Genomic DNA, 18,806 nt, shown 5'->3' on the forward strand with positions numbered 1-18,806 from the left:
AAAAATACAAAAACATCAAGTAGTTCTACCCCATAGTGCTTAGTTGCACAGGTCTTAAAAAATAATTTGTCAGCAGGTTTTTGCTATGTAATTTAATAGCAGCATGATGTAAGGGTAAAGATGATGATTTCAGCAATGTGAAACTTACTAGACTGCGTATTGGTGCTTCAGCAAAATCAGTGTTTAATCAGCAGGATATTATCACTACAGGACTAGCTGTCTCATGCCTTCTAGTCAACTGCTCTACATAACCTCGCCCCCACCACTGTCAATATATTGTTTACACAGACAGCTGCCAATCAATGGTGGGGGTGGGGTTATACAGGGATCAGCATTTTAAGCACTGCTAGATCTGCAGTAGGGAAAACAGAAAATATGTCAAAATGACAGCAGGCAAACCAGCATATGACACATCACTGGACTCAAGATCTCAGCCCCCATGTCATGCTGCTCTCAGATTAAGTAGAAAACCAGCTGACATTCTTTTTTAATGAGATTCAGATACTTAAAGGGAGCCTGTCACCCCCCCAGGGCATTTTTAAGTAAAAGAGCCACCTTCAGCAGCACTAAGGCTGCACTCTGTGAAGGTGGCTCTTCTGTTTCTTATCTCCAGGAACACCGAAATATTAACTTTTATAAATATGTCCCCATACCTGTAATGTGTCCCATAGGTATTGTGTGGCCCCCTGTATCAGCCGCCTACCATCCGTCCATCATGCCCGCCCTGCGCCGCCTCCTCCTGCCTTGCTGTCGCCGTTACATGGCTCAGCGCAGGCGTCCGCCGGTAAAAGTTCCCGGGCATGCGCAGTGCGAGCTGCCCGGGAACTGACATCAGGCTATCGAGCCTGCGTGTTTCGCAGGCGCCAGATCCCGCCCCGCAGTGTTTTATGATGTATTCACACTGCGGGGCTGGGAATCTGGAGACTGCAAAACGCCCTGCGCCGCCTCCTCCTGCCTTGCTGTCGCCGTTACATGGCTCAGCGCAGGCGTCCGCCGGTAAAAGTTCCCGGGCATGCGCAGTGCGAGCTGCCCGGGAACTGACATCAGGCTATCGAGCCTGCGTGTTTCGCAGGCGCCAGATCCCGCCCCGCAGTGTTTTATGATGTATTCACACTGCGGGGCTGGGAATCTGGAGACTGCAAAACGCGCAGGCGCGATAGCCTGATGTCAGTTCCCTGGCAGCGCGCACAGCGTATGCTCGAGAACTGTTACCGGCGGGCGCCTGCGCTGAGCCATGTAACAGCGACAGCAAGGCAGGAGGAGGCAGTGCAGTGCGGGCATGATTGACGGCGGGGAGGCGGCTGCTTCAGGGGGACACACCATACCTATGGGACACATTACAGGTATGGGGAGATTTATAATAGTTAATATTTCAGCGTTACTGGGGGTCAGAAACAGAAGAGCCACCTTCACAGAGTGCAGCCTTAGTGCTACTGAAGGTGGCTCTTCTACTTAAAAACGCCTTGGGGGGGGGTGACAGGTTCCCTTTAAAAGCAGATTTTTATTAACAATACACCATATATAACTCTTTCGTAGAATTCTGAACGGGACAATGTGTTGCATCTCAAACTGGGGATACGAGGAGATCTCAGAATCGGACTAATAAGCAAGTGTTTACATATCCATAGCAATATCTCGCTATTGGCTGTTTTTGTGATATGATCTTCATATTTTAAACATAAAACACTACACAGTTTCCTATAATTACTTTATAACAAGCATAAACAAAACTTAAAAACGTGGAAAATTTCTATAATTCTAAGCAAAAATATAAATCATAAACTTAGCCCACAGTGTTAAACACTTCCAGATTTCTTGCTCTACGGTACGAAGACGGATGTTTGCTCCTCGCTCACAATACAATTTTATTAAAAGGCATCAAAAATATGTATTCACCAAAAAAACAGGATCACTCAGTCCAAGCATATGATCATGAATCATACACATTAAATATTAAAATGGTTATCAAAATGTTTGATATTTGGAGCAGATGTTCAAGTAAAAAAACAGACTGTGCTGAAGAATATATGACATTTTTGTGAGTAATCAAACACTAAAATAAAATATATTTATGTAATTCGCTTCTACAAATTGTCTCGTCCATATCTAAAGGGCAAAAGCAAAACACAACATAAATTATACACAACGGGTTGTTCGACAAAGTTACAGAATTGCCTCTCTGTTTACCCAAAACATATCTGGCTATACTCCAAAGGGAGATGGTAAGAGAGCACCTACTGCTTGTGATGGGAAGTAGGGGCTTTGTACAGCACCTTGACTATTAAAGGGGTTGTCTTTAGTCATCAATTCCTGATCAGTGGGGGTGTGACACCCGACAGCTTGCCAATCAGCTGTTCCCAGTGCTGGTGGTGACCAGAATGGCTCAGTTGCGGAGCTGCACAACACAGTTCCGTCGACTGTAGAGTGGCCGCGGTCGGGTACTGCACATCTGCCCTAATACTAATTAATAGGAATGGATCTGAACTACGCTGCTGTAGCCACTATAAAGTTAATGGAGCACCGATGTTCTGCTGTGCAATCAGCATACAGTTGATGGAGCTCCGATGTTCCGTTGCGCAACCAGTATACAGTTGATGGAGCTCCAATGTTCCATTGTGCAACCAGTATACAGTAGATGGAGCTCCGACGTTCCGTTGTGCAACCAGTATACAGTTGATGGAGCTCCGATGTTCCGTTGCGCAACCAGTATACAGTTGATGGAGCTCCGATGTTCCGTTGCGCAACCAGTATACAGCTGATGGAGCTCCGATGTTCCGTTGCGCATCCAGTATACAGTTGATGGAGCTCCGATGTTCCGTTGAGCAACTATTATACAGTTGATGGAGCTCCGATGTTCCATTGTGCAACCAGTATACATTTGACGGAGCTCCGATGTTCGTTGCGCAACTATTATACAGTTGATGGAGTTCCGATGTTCCGTTGTGTAACCAGTATACATTTGATGGAGCTCCGATGTTCCGTTGCTCAACCATTATACAGTTGATGGAGTTCCGATGTTCCGTTGTGTAACCAGTATTCATTTGATGGAGCTCCGATGTTCCATTGCGCAACCAGTATACAGTTGATGGAGCTTCGATGTTCAACTAATCACATCTAGACAAGAATAGCTGATCATTAGGGTTGACAAGTCCCACACCTCCGCTAACATGATCTGGATGACGTATTCTAAGGATAGGCCATCAATGTAGACGTACTGGACAATGCCGTTAATTCTTAATTTGATTGAAGGAGTTATCAAAAGTCATGTATCAACCCCTGAAGAAGAAGCGTTATGCTTCGAAACGCGTAGGGATTAAAGGGTTAACTTTTTAACCTTGTGTGGTTATTGAATTTGTCTGGCAGCGCACTCAAAGTCCAAGAATTTATTCCTTATTGAACTGTGGTACGGTTCCGCTGTGGACCGTTGGACGTGCAGCAGGCTGACTTACTATACAGGCTTTATTTTCTCTTTGAGAAGGTGAGTTTAATACTTTCAGTATTTGTACATTTTACCCGGATAAGACCCTATTGCGCTTTTGTTTCAACCCTTTAGTGAAAATAAAGTCACTCGGTTGTGTCAAATCTAAAGGAACAAAAAAGCGCAATAGGGTCTTATCCGGGTTAATGCTGGAGAAGTAGATTAGATTATACTCACCCTTTTTAGGAGAGGTTCAGGCATGTAGGATCAGTAATCTGCTTGCTGCACGTCCAAAGGTCAGCTCCGCGACCGCTTACACATCAGATTTTGGAATAAATTCTTGGACTTTTGTGCGCTACCAGATAAATTCACCAATCCAATATTTAAGAGAAAGATTAATCCATTTATTTCCCAACGCGTTTCGAAATGTGTACCATTTCTTCTTCAGGGGTTGACATATATGATCAAACAGAACTGTCACAGATTATATACAGCATGATTTAAAAAAACGGCGCCAAGAAACAGCGCCAAAAAGGTCACATGTCATCTGGTGCAAATGTCAGGGTTCAAAGTATCACAGTTGAACTAATGTATTAATTAATCTCAATTCATTTTTTGAAATCATGCTTGCGCATGCGCCTTTTTGACGGTGCGCCGACGCAACCAAAATGCAGCAGGTTGCGTTTGGCGCAGGTCGTCGCACCGTCAAAAGGACGCATGCGCCGCCAAACGCATACTGCGCACGGCCTGCGCCCCCTGTGATAAAGATAGGGGACGCAGGGCGCATGCAGCGTCATGCCCCGGTGGGCGGAGCTACCGGCGAGGGCGCAGCAGGGGGCGGGGCTTAGCGGCGGCCATGCGCAGGCCGTCGCTGCGCTCCAAAACGCTAGTGTGAAACTAGCCTAAGAGGTCCTCATGACCTTCACATAGTCTTTCTTGTGAGAGAGGAACAGGGCATGCTGAATTACACCGCCCAATCTTTTTGTTCCCATGAAAGATGGGCTTCCACCATAGAAGTCTGGCATTGGCTTATACAACACTCCTCATTAAAAATATCTTCATGTTCAACCAAGCCAAGTATTCAGGTTTATGATGGAGTCGGTAGAGATGACTCACAACCAAATGAGCATTCTGATAGCTAATGTTAGCTGTATGGGCACCTTAAACGAGTTGCTTGAGCATCTACAGATGTTTCTTACAAAATTAGAATATCATCAAAAAGTTCACTTATTTCAGTTCTTGATACAAAAGGTGAAAGTCATATTATATAGAGCAGTGGTCCCCAACCTTTTTTGCACCAGGGACCGGCTTCAAGCAAGACCATTCTTCCATGGCCCGGCAGGGCGGGGATTGAGGTGTGACTGGGGCGGGGATTTGGTCATAAGGGGGCGGGGCTATGGACGCGGCTGTAGTTTAGCAGTGCATACTTATCATTTAATTATAACATTTATAATGTGACTCCACTCACCATAGGTTTTGAATGAGTGGGAGCACCTGGCTTGTTTCCCTGTTTCAGTGGGAGCACTGGGCTACTTCTACTGATGACCGTCACTGCTAATGATGAGTGGAACCTACAAGGAAATGGAGCATTGAGCACTTAAGAACAATTGTACTGGAGTACTGTACATGCTGATTATTTTCTAATCATCAGAAAATGTATGTGTGGTTCCCTCCGTCCTGTCCAGCTCTGTGTGGCTCCCCCTGTCCCATCCATGATTCCGCTCCCACTCTCCCTCCCTTGTATATATGGCTCCGCTCCCACTCTCCCTCCCTTGTATATATGGCTCCGCTCCCACTCTCCCATCCTGTATACATGGCTCCGCTCCCACTCTCCCATCCTGTATACATGGCTCTGCTCCCACTCTCCCATCCTGTATATATGGCTCCGCTCCCATCCTTGTATACATGGCTCTGCTCCCACCCTCCCATCCTGTATACATGGCTCTGCTCCCACTCTCCCATCCTGTATATATGGCTCCGCTCCCATCCTTGTATACATGGCTCTGCTCCCACCCTGTATACATGGCTCTGCTCCCACCCTGTATACATGGCTCTGCTCCCACTCTCCCATCCTGTATACATGACTCTGCTCCCACTCTCTCATCCTGTATACATGGCTCTGCTCCCACTCTACCATCCTGTATACATGGCTCTGCTCCCACTCTCCCATCCTGTATACATGGCTCTGCTTCCACTCTCGCATCCTGTATACATGGCTCTGCTCCCACTCTCCCATCCTGTATGCATGGATCCGCTCCCACTCTCCCATCCTGTATACATGGCTCTGCTCCCACTCTCCCATCCTGTATGCATGGCTCCACTCCCACCCTCCCATCCTGTATACATGGCTCTGCTTCCACTCTCCCATCCTGTATGCATGGCTCCGCTCCCACTCTCCCATCCTGTATACATGGCTCTGCTTCCACTCTCCCATCCTGCATACATGGCTCCGCTCCCACTCTCCCATCCTTGTATACATGGCTCTGCTTCCACTCTCCCATCTTGCATACATGGCTCCGCTCCCACTCTCCCATCCTGTATGCATGGCTCCGCTCCCACCCTCCCTCCCTTGTATATATGGCTCCGCTCCCACTCTCCCATCCTGTATACATGGCTATGCTCCCACTCTCCCATCCTGTATACATGGCTCTGCTCCCACCCTCCCATCCTGTATACATGGCTCCGCTCCCACTCTCCCTCCCCTGTATATATGGCTCCGCTCCCTCCCCTGTATATATGGCTCCGCTCCCTCCCTTGTATATATGGCTCTGCTCCCACCCTCCCATCCTGTATACATGGTTCTGCTCCCACTTTCCCTCCCTTGTATATATGGCTCCGCTCCCACCCTCCCTCCCTTGTATATATGGCTCCGCTCCCACTCTCCCTCCCCTGTATATATGGCTCCGCTCCCTCCCCTGTATATAAGGCTCCGCTCCCACTCTCCCTCCCTTGTATATATGGCTCCGCTCCCTCCCCTGTATATATGGCTCCGCTCCCACTTTCCCTCCCTTGTATATATGGCTCCGCTCCCACCCTCCCTTGTATATATGGCTCCGCTCCCACTCTCCCTCCCCTGTATATATGGCTCCGCTCCCTCCCCTGTATATATGGCTCCGCTCCCTCCCCTGTATATATGGCTCCGCTCCCACTCTCCCTCCCTTGTATATATGGCTCCGCTCCCACCCTCCCTTGTATATATGGCTCCGCTCCCACCCTCCCTCCCTTGTATATATGGCTCCTCTCCCACCCTCCCTTGTATATATGGCTCCGCTCCCACTCTCCCTCCCCTGTATATATGGCTCCGCTCCCTCCCCTGTATATATGGCTCCGCTCCCACTCTCCCTCCCTTGTATATATGGCTCCGCTCCCTCCCCTGTATATATGGCTCCGCTCCCACTCTCCCTCCCTTGTATATATGGCTCCGCTCCCACCCTCCCTTGTATATATGGCTCCGCTCCCACTCTCCCTCCCCTGTATATATGGCTCCGCTCCCTCCCCTGTATATATGGCTCCGCTCCCTCCCCTGTATATATGGCTCCGCTCCCACTCTCCCTCCCTTGTATACTGTATATGGCTCCGCTCCCACCCTCCATCCCTTGTATATATGGCTCCGCTCCCACCCTCCCTCCCTTGTATATATGGCTCCGCTCCCACTCTCCCTCCCCTGTATATATGGCTCCGCTCCCTCCCCTGTATATATGGCTCTGCTCCCACTCTCCCTCCCTTGTATATATGGCTCCACTCCCACCCTCCCTTGTATATATGGCTCCGCTCCCACTCTCCCTCCCTTGTATATATGGCTCCGCTCCCTCTCTCCCTCCCTTGTATATATGGCTCCGCTCCCACTCTCCCTCCCTTGTATATATGGCTCTGCTCCCACTCTCCCTCCCTTGTATATATGGCTCCGCTCCCACCCTCCCTTGTATATATGGCTCCGCTCCCACTCTCCCTCCCTTGTATATATGGCTCCACTCCCACTCTCCCTCCCCTGTATATATGGCTCTGCTCCCACTCTCCCTCCCTTGTATATATGGCTCCGCTCCCACCCTCCCTTGTATATATGGCTCCGCTCCCTCCCCTGTATATATGGCTCCGCTCCCTCCCCTGTATATATGGCTCCGCTCCCTCCCCTGTATATATGGCTCCGCTTCCACTCTCCCTCCCTTGTATATATGGCTCCGCTCCCACCCTCCCTTGTATATATGGCTCCGCTCCCACTCTCCCTCCCCTGTATATATGGCTCCGCTCCCACTCTCCCTCCCTTGTATATATGGCTCCGCTCCCACTCTCCCTCCCCTGTATATATGGCTCCGCTCCCTCCCCTGTATATATGGCTCCGCTCCCTCCCCTGTATATATGGCTCCGCTCCCACTCTCCCTCCCTTGTATATATGGCTCTGCTCCCACCCTCCCTTGTATATATGGCTCCGCTCCCACTCTCCCTCCCCTGTATATATGGCTCAGCTCCCACTCTCCCTCCCTTGTATATATGGCTCCGCTCCCACCCTCCCTTGTATATATGGCTCCGCTCCAACTCTCCCTCCCCTGTATATATGGCTCCGCTCCCTCCCCTGTATATATGGCTCTGCTCCCACTCTCCCTCCCTTGTATATATGGCACAGCTCGCACCCTCCCTTGTATATATGGCTCCGCTCCCACTCTCCCTCCCTTGTATATATGGCTCCGCTCCCACTCTCCCTCCCTTGTATATATGGCTCCGCTCCCACTCTCCCTCCCTTGTATATATGGCTCCGCTCCCACTCTCCATGCCCTGTATATATGGCTCCGCTCCCTCCCCTGTATATAAGGCTCCGCTCCCACTCTCCCTCCCTTGTATATATGGCTCTGCTCCCACCCTCCCTTGTATATATGGCTCCGCTCCCACTCTCCCTCCCCTGTATATATGGCTCAGCTCCCACTCTCCCTCCCTTGTATATATGGCTCCGCTCCCACCCTCCCTTGTATATATGGCTCCGCTCCCACTCTCCCTCCCCTGTATATATGGCTCTGCTCCCACTCTCCCTCCCTTGTATATATGGCACAGCTCGCACCCTCCCTTGTATATATGGCTCCGCTCCCACTTTCCCTCCCTTGTATATATGGCTCCGCTCCCACTCTCCCTCCCTTGTATATATGGCTCCGCTCCCACCCTCCCTTGTATATATGGCTCCGCTCCCACTCTCCCTCCCTTGTATATATGGCTCCGCTCCCACTCTCCCTCCCTTGTATATATGGCTCCACTCCCACCCTCCCTTGTATATATGGCTCCGCTCCCACTCTCCCTCCCTTGTATATATGGCTCCGCTCCCTCTCTCCCTCCCTTGTATATATGGCTCCGCTCCCACTCTCCCTCCCTTGTATATATGGCTCTGCTCCCACTCTCCCTCCCTTGTATATATGGCTCCGCTCCCACCCTCCCTTGTATATATGGCTCCGCTCCCACTCTCCCTCCCTTGTATATATGGCTCCACTCCCACTCTCCCTCCCCTGTATATATGGCTCTGCTCCCACTCTCCCTCCCTTGTATATATGGCTCCGCTCCCACCCTCCCTTGTATATATGGCTCCGCTCCCTCCCCTGTATATATGGCTCCGCTCCCTCCCCTGTATATATGGCTCTGCTCCCTCCCCTGTATATATGGCTCCGCTTCCACTCTCCCTCCCTTGTATATATGGCTCCGCTCCCACCCTCCCTTGTATATATGGCTCCGCTCCCACTCTCCCTCCCCTGTATATATGGCTCCGCTCCCACTCTCCCTCCCTTGTATATATGGCTCCGCTCCCACTCTCCCTCCCCTGTATATATGGCTCCGCTCCCTCCCCTGTATATATGGCTCCGCTCCCTCCCCTGTATATAAGGCTCCGCTCCCACTCTCCCTCCCTTGTATATATGGCTCTGCTCCCACCCTCCCTTGTATATATGGCTCCGCTCCCACTCTCCCTCCCCTGTATATATGGCTCAGCTCCCACTCTCCCTCCCTTGTATATATGGCTCCGCTCCCACCCTCCCTTGTATATATGGCTCCGCTCCCACTCTCCCTCCCCTGTATATATGGCTCCGCTCCCTCCCCTGTATATATGGCTCTGCTCCCACTCTCCCTCCCTTGTATATATGGCACAGCTCGCACCCTCCCTTGTATATATGGCTCCGCTCCCACTCTCCCTCCCTTGTATATATGGCTCCGCTCCCACTCTCCCTCCCTTGTATATATGGCTCCGCTCCCACTCTCCCTCCCTTGTATATATGGCTCCGCTCCCACTCTCCATGCCCTGTATATATGGCTCCGCTCCCTCCCCTGTATATAAGGCTCCGCTCCCACTCTCCCTCCCTTATATATATGGCTCTGCTCCCACCCTCCCTTGTATATATGGCTCCGCTCCCACTCTCCCTCCCCTGTATATATGGCTCAGCTCCCACTCTCCCTCCCTTGTATATATGGCTCCGCTCCCACCCTCCCTTGTATATATGGCTCCGCTCCCACTCTCCCTCCCCTGTATATATGGCTCCGCTCCCTACCCTGTATATATGGCTCTGCTCCCACTCTCCCTCCCTTGTATATATGGCACAGCTCGCACCCTCCCTTGTATATATGGCTCCGCTCCCACTCTCCCTCCCTTGTATATATGGCTCCGCTCCCACTCTCCCTCCCTTGTATATATGGCTCCGCTCCCACCCTCCCTTGTATATATGGCTCCGCTCCCACTCTCCCTCCCTTGTATATATGGCTCCACTCGGCTCCCCCATCCTCCCCCATCATACTTACCCTCACATCGCTGACCTTCCTTCCCGTCGCTGAACTTCCCTCCCTGCATCTCGCGGCGCTTGAGCTCCTGTGCGGAGCAGTCACGTGCTACCGCTCATTAAGGTCTATGAATATGGACGCCACGCCTATGGGAGATGAGTGGCATCCATATTCATGACCTTAAATGAGCGGTACACTTGACAGCTCAGCGCTGGATGAAGCCGCCGCGCCGTCAGGGACCGCTAGGTGAGTATCAGCTTCTGCACCACCGCCCGCTCTCCTTGTGTCCGCGGACCGGCACGGGCACTGCAACGGCCCGGTGCTGGGCCGCGGACCGGTGGTTGGGGACCCCTGATATAGAGTCATTACAAACAGAGCGATAAATTTCAATATATTTCAAGTGTTTATTTCTGTTAATGTTGATGATTATAGCTTACAGCCAATGAAAACCCAAAAGTCATTATCTCAGTAAATTAGAATAATTAACAAAAAATACCTGCAAAGGCTTCCTAAGCATTTAAAAAGGTCCTTTAGTTTGTTACAGTAGGCTCCACAATCATGGGGAAGACTGCTCACTTGACAGATGTTCAGAAGGCAATCATTTGCACACTCCACAAGGAAGGTAAGCCACAAAAGATCATTGCTAAAAAAGCTGACTGTTCAGAGTGCTGTATCCAAGCATATTAATGGAAAGTTGAGTGGAAGGAAAAAGTGTGGTAGAAAAAGGTGCATAAGCAACCGGGATAACCACAGCCTTGAAAGGATTGTTAAGAAAAGGCCATGCAAAATTTTGGGGGAGTTTCACAAGGAGTGGACTGCTACTGGAGTCATTGCTTCAAGAGCCACCACACACAGACGTACCCATGACATGGGCGACAAGTGTCGCATTCCTTGTGTCAGGCCACTCCTGACCAATGGACAATGCCAGAAGCGTCTTACCTGGACCAAGGTGAAAAAGAACTGAACTGTTCTTCAGTGGACCAAGGTATTGTTTTCAGATGAAAGTAAATTTGCATTTCATTTGGAAATCAAGGTCCCAGAGTCTGGAGGAAGAGTGGAGAGGCCAGAATCCAAGCTGCTTGAGGTCTAGTGTGAAGTTTCCACAATCAGCGATGGTTTGGGGAGCCACGTCATCTGCCGGTGTAGGTCCACTGTGTTTTATCAAGACCAAAGTCAACACAGCCATCTGTTGTGAGTTCATTCTCTGGTTCACCAGTTGTGAGTTCTCCTTCCAGACTCCTTCTGGTGGTAACAGGAGGTAGTGAGGCTGATTTGATCGGTGGAGATCTGCCACCTGAGAATGAGGATGACGATTGGACCTCAGGAGTCTCAGATTGGATTAAAGACAGCCGACGCCCTATTCGGTTGCTGGTGATTCCTTCTGGCTTGTCAGCTCTTGGTTTTCAGCTCTGTTACAGTCATCTAAAGCTAAGTTTTTCTGCTAATGTTCACACTTGATTTTGTTGGTCTATTCAGTTTTTTGTGTGGTCAGCCAGCCCCGGCTGGGGGCTGTGCTGAATTTCCACTCTTATTTATCAGTATTTTGCCAATTTGCTTTTTGTCCCTTACTAGTTTGGTCTGTTTTTGCTCTGTCTCAGAATATTTCAGAGTGCTGATAAAGTGGGAGAAGTCTAGTGACTTCAGGGTTAATTTTGCTATCAGAAGTGTTGGACATTATTTTTGTAGGGTTTTTTGCAGGTTGCAGACAGTGTCTTTCCTTTCCTTTCTAGTTAGTTTGGGCCCCATCGTTTGCTCAGCCTATTTTCCTGCCTGTGTTTGTGCCTTCATCTTGTTTCACCATCAATACATGTGTGGGGGCTATCTATTCCTTTGGGGTCTGCTCTGGGGCAGTTAGTTTTCCCCTTTTCATGCTTTAGGCTTATTTAGTCCTCCGGCTGTGACGAAGCGTCTAGGAACATCGTAGGTACGCTCCACGGCTGCTGCTAGTTGTGTGGTAGGATCAGGGATCTGCAATCTGCATAGTTACCAACCTCTCTGTTTTTCTGTGACTTAGCTTGTTTTGCTTTTTTCTCCATTCATAACAGCCGTCTACCAGGAAATTTTAGAGCACTCTATGCTTCCCTCTGCGAACAAGCTTTTTGGAGATGGAAATTTTATTTTCCAGCAGGACTTGGCACCTGTCCACACTGCCAACAGTACCAATACCTGGTTTAAAAACATTAGCATCAGTGTGCTTGATTGGCCAGCAAACTCGCCAGACCTTAACCCCACAGAGAATCTATATAGTATTGTCAAGAGGAAGATTAGGGACACCAGACCCAACAATGCAGACTAGCTGAAGGCTGCTATCAAAGCAACCTGGGCTTCCATAACACCTCAGCAATGCCAGAGGCTGATCGCCTCCATACCACACCATACCTCCATACCACGCTGATGCAAAAGGAGCCCTGACCAAGTATTGAGTGCATTTACTGAACATACATTTCAGTAGGCCAACATTTTGGATTTTAAAATCATTTTTCAACTGGTTTTATGAAGTATTCTAATTTACCTAGATAATGACATCTGGGTTTTCATTGGCTGTAAGCCATCATCAACATTAACAGAAATAAACACTTGAAATAGATCACTCTGTGTGTAATGACTCTATATAATATGTGAGATTCACTTTCTGTATTGAAGAACTGAAATAAATTAACTTTTTGATGATATTCTAATTTTGTGAGAAGCACCTGTAATAATGTTGACTTATACTTTGAATATGTCATCAGTATTTGATCAGTGAGAGTCCGACACCTGGCACCCGAACAATAAGTTGCTATTAGCTCAGTTCTCTTCAACTTCTGCCATAGCCATGCTGTAAAGCGCTGCACAATGTCAGCGTCTGGCTGCCACTAGTGCTCATAAACAGCTGATCGGTGGGTGTACCGGGTGTCGGACTCCCACCGATCACATATTGATGACATGTCCAAAGGATAGGTCATCAATAGTAAATGCCATGACAACCCCTTAAGTGCCTCTTGCCTTTTCCAGAATTGTGATTCTTAATCCACAATAATAGATCCAGGCAAAGATTCCGACAAAGTGGAGTCTCTCTATCAGCAAAGAAATCTTAAGTTAAGCTTTCGTAGGGCACTTTTAATTAACCTCTTCACTCTCACATCAAACATCGAAAGCTAAAACACATAAGATGATTTTAACTTTAACGGACTTGATAGAACTAGTATTAATGCGCAGCTTCTCAGACCGTTACATGGCGGCCGAGGAAAATCCCAAGACATCTTCTGCCTTCTAATTCCCCGTTCTTAAGTTTGCTACTTGAGGACGATAAGAATTTAAATTTTTAATAAGGGTTAAACTTGAATTATGGTTTATTATCTCAGTCAATTTCCTTTTTCAAGGCAACTTTAACTCAGCAGATGTTCAATGGAGTCTTATCAGGAGGCTAAATATAGAAAAGTCTAGCTATACATAGGTAACGCTAATCATAAAAGATGGGCAGAGCACAAACACAAGTTTGGGCTAAAAAGCCTTAGCTCCACATGATGTCTTTGCCGGTGTATTAACCATGTAATGCACAGCTGGATCATTTGCAGATGTGATACTATCTGAACTGGAAGCTAAAAAAGGTCATTTTGCATTTTTGTATTTCAATGGACAGAAGTCATTTTGTAAGGCCACTAGTGATGAGCGAAGGTGCTCGAATAAGGTGTCAGATAGACCATGCTTGGGCGCAAACTGAGTGACTTCGTTGTGCTCAAAAAATATGTTCGAGTCCCCGTGGCTGCATGTCTCATGGATGCTCAAAAGCCGCAACACATGTAGGGATTGCCTGTTTGTTAGAGAATCCCTGCAAGTGTATTGGCACTTCTGCTTTTCGGCTTTGGCCACAGTTGGGCAAAGCATACTGCGCAAGCGCGAGACGTGATTGGTCTACGCAGGCGCAAGATGTCTCAAGGTGAGGAGGAAGACGCAGGAGGCGTTATCCATGTCAAGGACAGCAAGCAGCTGCCAGGGGGGATGGGTGGGGAGAGGACTGAAGCCACGCCCATCTGACCGGACGGACCCGATTAGCACACAGCTCGGGAGAAATCAAAAAGGTTTTTGGGGGCTATATAAGGAGTTAGGGAATGCAGGGCAGACGCTGAGTAACATAATATTTTTAGCTGCTATGTGACCAAACTGGTGTCAGGTTCCCTTTAGGTGCCATGCAGAATCACAAAAATGTGATCTTCAATCAATCAAAATTTATTGTCGCCAAGTACATATTACATATATACAAGGAATTCTTTGTGGCAAAGAGGCAACATAATATATAACAACAGATACAACAAGTAACATCTAACAAGACAGATACAGTATATAGTCTACACATGACGATTTAATTGTTGAACAGAGAGTGGATAGAAGCTGTTCATATGGCGGTTAGTGCTGCATTTGGGGACTCTGAAGCGACGTCCTGAAGGGAGTAGTTGGAATGAGGAGTGTCCCGGGTGAGAGGGATCGGATGAAATTTTCAATGCGTGGGATCGAATACTCTTATCATAAAGATCCTGGATTTTAGGCAGGGGGGAACCTATAATTCTCTCTGCTGTTCTGAAAGTCCTTTGTATGCGGAGTTTGTCATGCGCAGTGGCTCCCCCATACCAGACTATCAGAGAGGAACAAATCAAAGATCTTGCCCATATGAGGGAGTATCAGTTTAAGTTACGGTATAGATCCTGCCTAAGTTGCCTTTATTTGCAAGTTTGGTACAATGTAAGTTAAAGGGTTATTCTCCAGTTCAATCTTCTAAAGAGCAGTGCTCCACTGCCTCTTGATTTCCTGTTTTCCCAGAGGTGCTGCGCTCCAGAATAAATGACAAATTAGGCAGCATCAGAGGAATACAGAAGAACTGAAGTGGACAGAATTCAGCAAACTGGCCAGATTTAAAGAAGCACTTACAAGCTCTTGTGGAAAGAGTGTAAGCGTTGCACTTGCATAGGATGCCGTCAACAGATAGACTGCAGAGGTGGCCAGTAAACTATAACATTACAAATCCCTCCGTTCTTCAGCACAAAGAGGATTTTTAATAGACTGTAAAGTTGTTTGTTTTAACAAGTATTTTGCAATTTTACCTATTTACAATGATGAGAAATGCCCTTTTAAGAGAACCTGTCACTTGATTTAGCCTAATTAAGGTTATGTGCACATAATGTCTATTTCCAGTGGAATCCACAGGAAAAAAAAAATAACAGTGCACAGCAGTATAGAGACGACTCTGCTGTGCACATGTTAATCCTCTCACTGTCTTTTTACTACTTCACGTTGCAAAAACCGTGTGTAAGGTAGCGCTGTCATTCGGGTAGGGGATACTCACTTGGCAGCCAAATAAACACATCCGGCACGGGTTTTTCATAAAACAATCACAGTCCATGCGGTTTATTTATGCATCATAAACAATGACCAGCAACATAAAGTTCATATTAACAGCATAGCGTCCATGACAGAGCTTCACACTTTTATCCCTGTGGTCACACAGGTTGTGCCATGTCCAGCACACAGGCTCTCTTAGCCTCACAGTTATATCCCCTCTCTGGGTTTACCTCATGACTGCGTCACCATGCTGCAGACGTCCATTCCCTCCAGGGAACTATCAGGCACGTGCAGCCATTAAACACAGCATTCACTTGCTGTCAGGAAGACAGCCCCATCTCTCTCAGACGGGACCTTCCAAAACGGACCAACCGGGTCCCTGCATTCACTCCATGTGACCTACCCTGGCCACCTTATATGGTCCGTAGCCACGCCCACTGGGTCACATGGCTATGACCTCATCAAAGGTCCTTCAACCACTCATACACACTTTACAATAGCATTCTTAAACACACCCCCTTGGTGGGTTTGTAGTTAACTGGTTTTGCCCGTCTCACCAGCTACTTGGAGACTTCCCAAAACACATTGGAACGAAAGATCAGCTCTGCTGATCAGCACATAAGCAAGCCTCCATCCCAAGGCTACCCACCTTGAGACACGTAACGATCCTTTAGCACCCTGCTCCAGTTACCACTCTGGACAAGGCTATCCTGGGACACCCACACAGTTCGTCCTGAGACACCCACACAGCGCCCCTTAGCAGACACAGTGGTCACTACACCACATACCTCCACCCTCTGTTCAAACTTGTGGGGTTGAACACACAACACTACACCAGGATCTCGAGACCGGGCACGCACTACACCACAGGATGAGAGAACCATCTCCATCTGTCATACGGCCTTATTCCTACGTTAGGCCTCCCCCACCCCCAGCGGTCAGAATATCGGTCGTTGTCTTAGACCCTCCAGTCACGGTCTGTCTGCGTCGTCAGACACTGTTTAGTCACCATCCTCACTCTATCTAGGGGCCTTGTAACAAATGGTACCCCACCACGTCTAAGTTTGCTTTTCAGTGCATTAACCTCACGGTTCATTGCACCTGCTGTCTCTGTAACATCCTCCAGTTCACACTGTAATCTACGGTGCAACGTATTGGCACGTTCAGCCTCTTTCTCTGCTTCTTCCACCTGGCGTTTTAGCTGTTTCAGACGCACATTATTTCCCTCCGCCAGGTCTTTGTACTGCTCAGATCTACGCCTTTCATCATCCATTTGCCTTAGCACAACCTTCAGTTTTTTCTCCGTACGACGTACTTGTTTGCTTGCAGATTGTCGCACTCTAATTTCCGCATCAAGCTGTTCCTCCAGTTGTGCAACCTTTGCTTCTAACTCTTTATTCTGGCGAACTAATTGCTGACGGGCACTCTCATTCTTCTGAGCATTACTACGTTCTGTCTTCAGATCAGCATTCATCTGGTCAACATGAAGTGTGGCCTTTCTCAGCCTGTCATTGGCTAATTCAACGTTGCTGTGTTCTTCCTCCACTTCTTCAAGCTGAACAATGCGAGACTCTAACCGCCTCTTTTCTTCCAAAGCCAGAGCATCTTTACCACTGTTGTTGGCAATCACATCAGCCAGTTCATCTCTTTCCTGCTGCGCTTGCCTTTTAGCATGCTCTGCAGCAGCAGGCTTCTCTTGCATATGGATCATCTCTGCTTCCATACTCTCCAGTTTCTTCTTGTCTTCACTCTGTTCATCACTCAGGCCTGGCCACTGTAAGTCTTCGTCCCACTTCTTCTCCCGCAGAAGACCTCTTACTGTTTCTGTGAGTACTCCTACCTCTTCTCTGAGGGACTTATTCAGACCTTGCCACGATGCCAGGTGACCTTTGAGCTCGAAGACTTCTTTCTCTAGCGCATCTAGTCTGTGCTTCCTCTCTCTCTCAGAGCCACAGTCACCCCTAGAGTGAGTCACGCCGATCATCCAAGAGAACCCTCCAGTTACCCTCTGACCGTGTGTCCACTCCAGTCGTCTCATCTCCCAGCCCACCATTCGTCATGTCAGGAGACGTCCGGTCCGTAAGTTGGGCAGATGTACCCCTTCTTCCGGTCATTTTTACCACTGACCTGTCCACTTTAGCAGGGGTCACCGTCACACTGTCTGCTAACCCAACAGTAGGAACGTCTCCATCCTCCTGCCACATATCAAACAAGACAAAGTCCCGGCCCCTCTCAAAAGGTATGCACTAAGTTTGGTGGCATACTACCACCTTGGCACTCCCCCTTTGTCATTTCAATCAGGACTCTGTCCACCATATAATTCACAATGACCCCGTGGTCGCAGCGAACCCTGACGTTTTTCTCGGTCAGAGATAAAACGAGCGGAGTTCCTGTTAGAGTCACCTGACTCTTTGAGTCCAGCCTACCAATGACTCCTTCCCAGTGCAGCATCACGGTAGACACCTGTGGCCAGTCGTTATCTGGAAAATACATGCCGCACTCCTCAAAAGACACACACACAGTGGTTCCCCAGCCATGTTCACTGAGGTACCCAGTGCTGCCCCTTTTGCAAACTCGGCCACTTTCTGGACCACCATTCCAATTTGGGCCACCGCCTCCCTCTGGAACTCCACCCCTTTTTGGGTTACCACCCCTTTTTGGGTCAATCCAGCCCCTTTCTGGACCACCCCGATTTGGGTCACCGCCCCCTTCTGGGACTCCACCCCCCTTTTGGGCTTCCACCCCGATTTGGGCCACCGTCCCCTTTTGGGATCTCCCCATGTCCGTTCTACAGGTCTTCTCAGACCACAGTTCACACAACACAGTTTATGTCTCTTTTACAATACCACACAAGTCCTTGTTGGCACCACCACAGCTCCTGCTGTCACCGATATCCGACACCTCCGGCTGCCGTTCACACACAGCTGCTGGTGTCACCTTTGTAACCCCACCGAGTTACCGGAAGCCGCTTGTCCCCTTCGTAACCCCGCCGAGTTACAGCAAGCCGCTTGTCCCCTTCGTAACCCCGCCGAGTTACAGCAAGCCGCTTGTCACCTTATTAACTCTCCTGAGCCACCACAAGCTGAGTTGAGAAAAGAGAAAAAAAAAACACCACACAAAACTCACGTGTCATGTGTGCTATTCAGGACGTTCTGTCTCCGCCTGAGACCGTCCAACACACAGGGCGCACCGGGTGCTATTCAGGGAGCCGACCCTCCTCCCAGGGTTTCCCAATACACCGGCCTAACCAGGTCCAGGGGCTTAGCGGGTGCTCTTCAGGACATCCATCTCCTCCTGAGACTGCCCAACTCTCACGCCTCACCAGGTCCAA

At 48.8% G+C, this 18,806-nt stretch overlaps 1 protein-coding gene across 4 annotated transcripts in view; it reads right to left on the minus strand.

The window, feature by feature from the left end:
- The window catches only part of SNX29 (sorting nexin 29), a 520,598-nt gene that overhangs the window by 342,697 nt on the left and 159,095 nt on the right, over positions 1 to 18,806 (minus strand). The window contains exon 15 of one of the 4 annotated variants that reach the window (XM_073542896.1): positions 1,844 to 3,114. The exons of the other annotated variants lie outside the window; for them this stretch is intronic. Coding sequence (XP_073398997.1) covers positions 3,101 to 3,114 — 14 coding nt within the window. The 3' untranslated portion in view covers positions 1,844 to 3,100. Of the gene's footprint in view, positions 1 to 1,843; positions 3,115 to 18,806 lie in introns of those variants that run through there. 4 annotated transcript variants of the gene reach the window in all.

Source organism: Dendrobates tinctorius, unplaced genomic scaffold (assembly GCF_039654945.1).
Source record: "Dendrobates tinctorius isolate UK_male_01 unplaced genomic scaffold, ASM3965494v1 ptg000129l, whole genome shotgun sequence".
In the NCBI taxonomy this organism is placed as follows: Eukaryota; Metazoa; Chordata; class Amphibia; order Anura; family Dendrobatidae; genus Dendrobates; species Dendrobates tinctorius.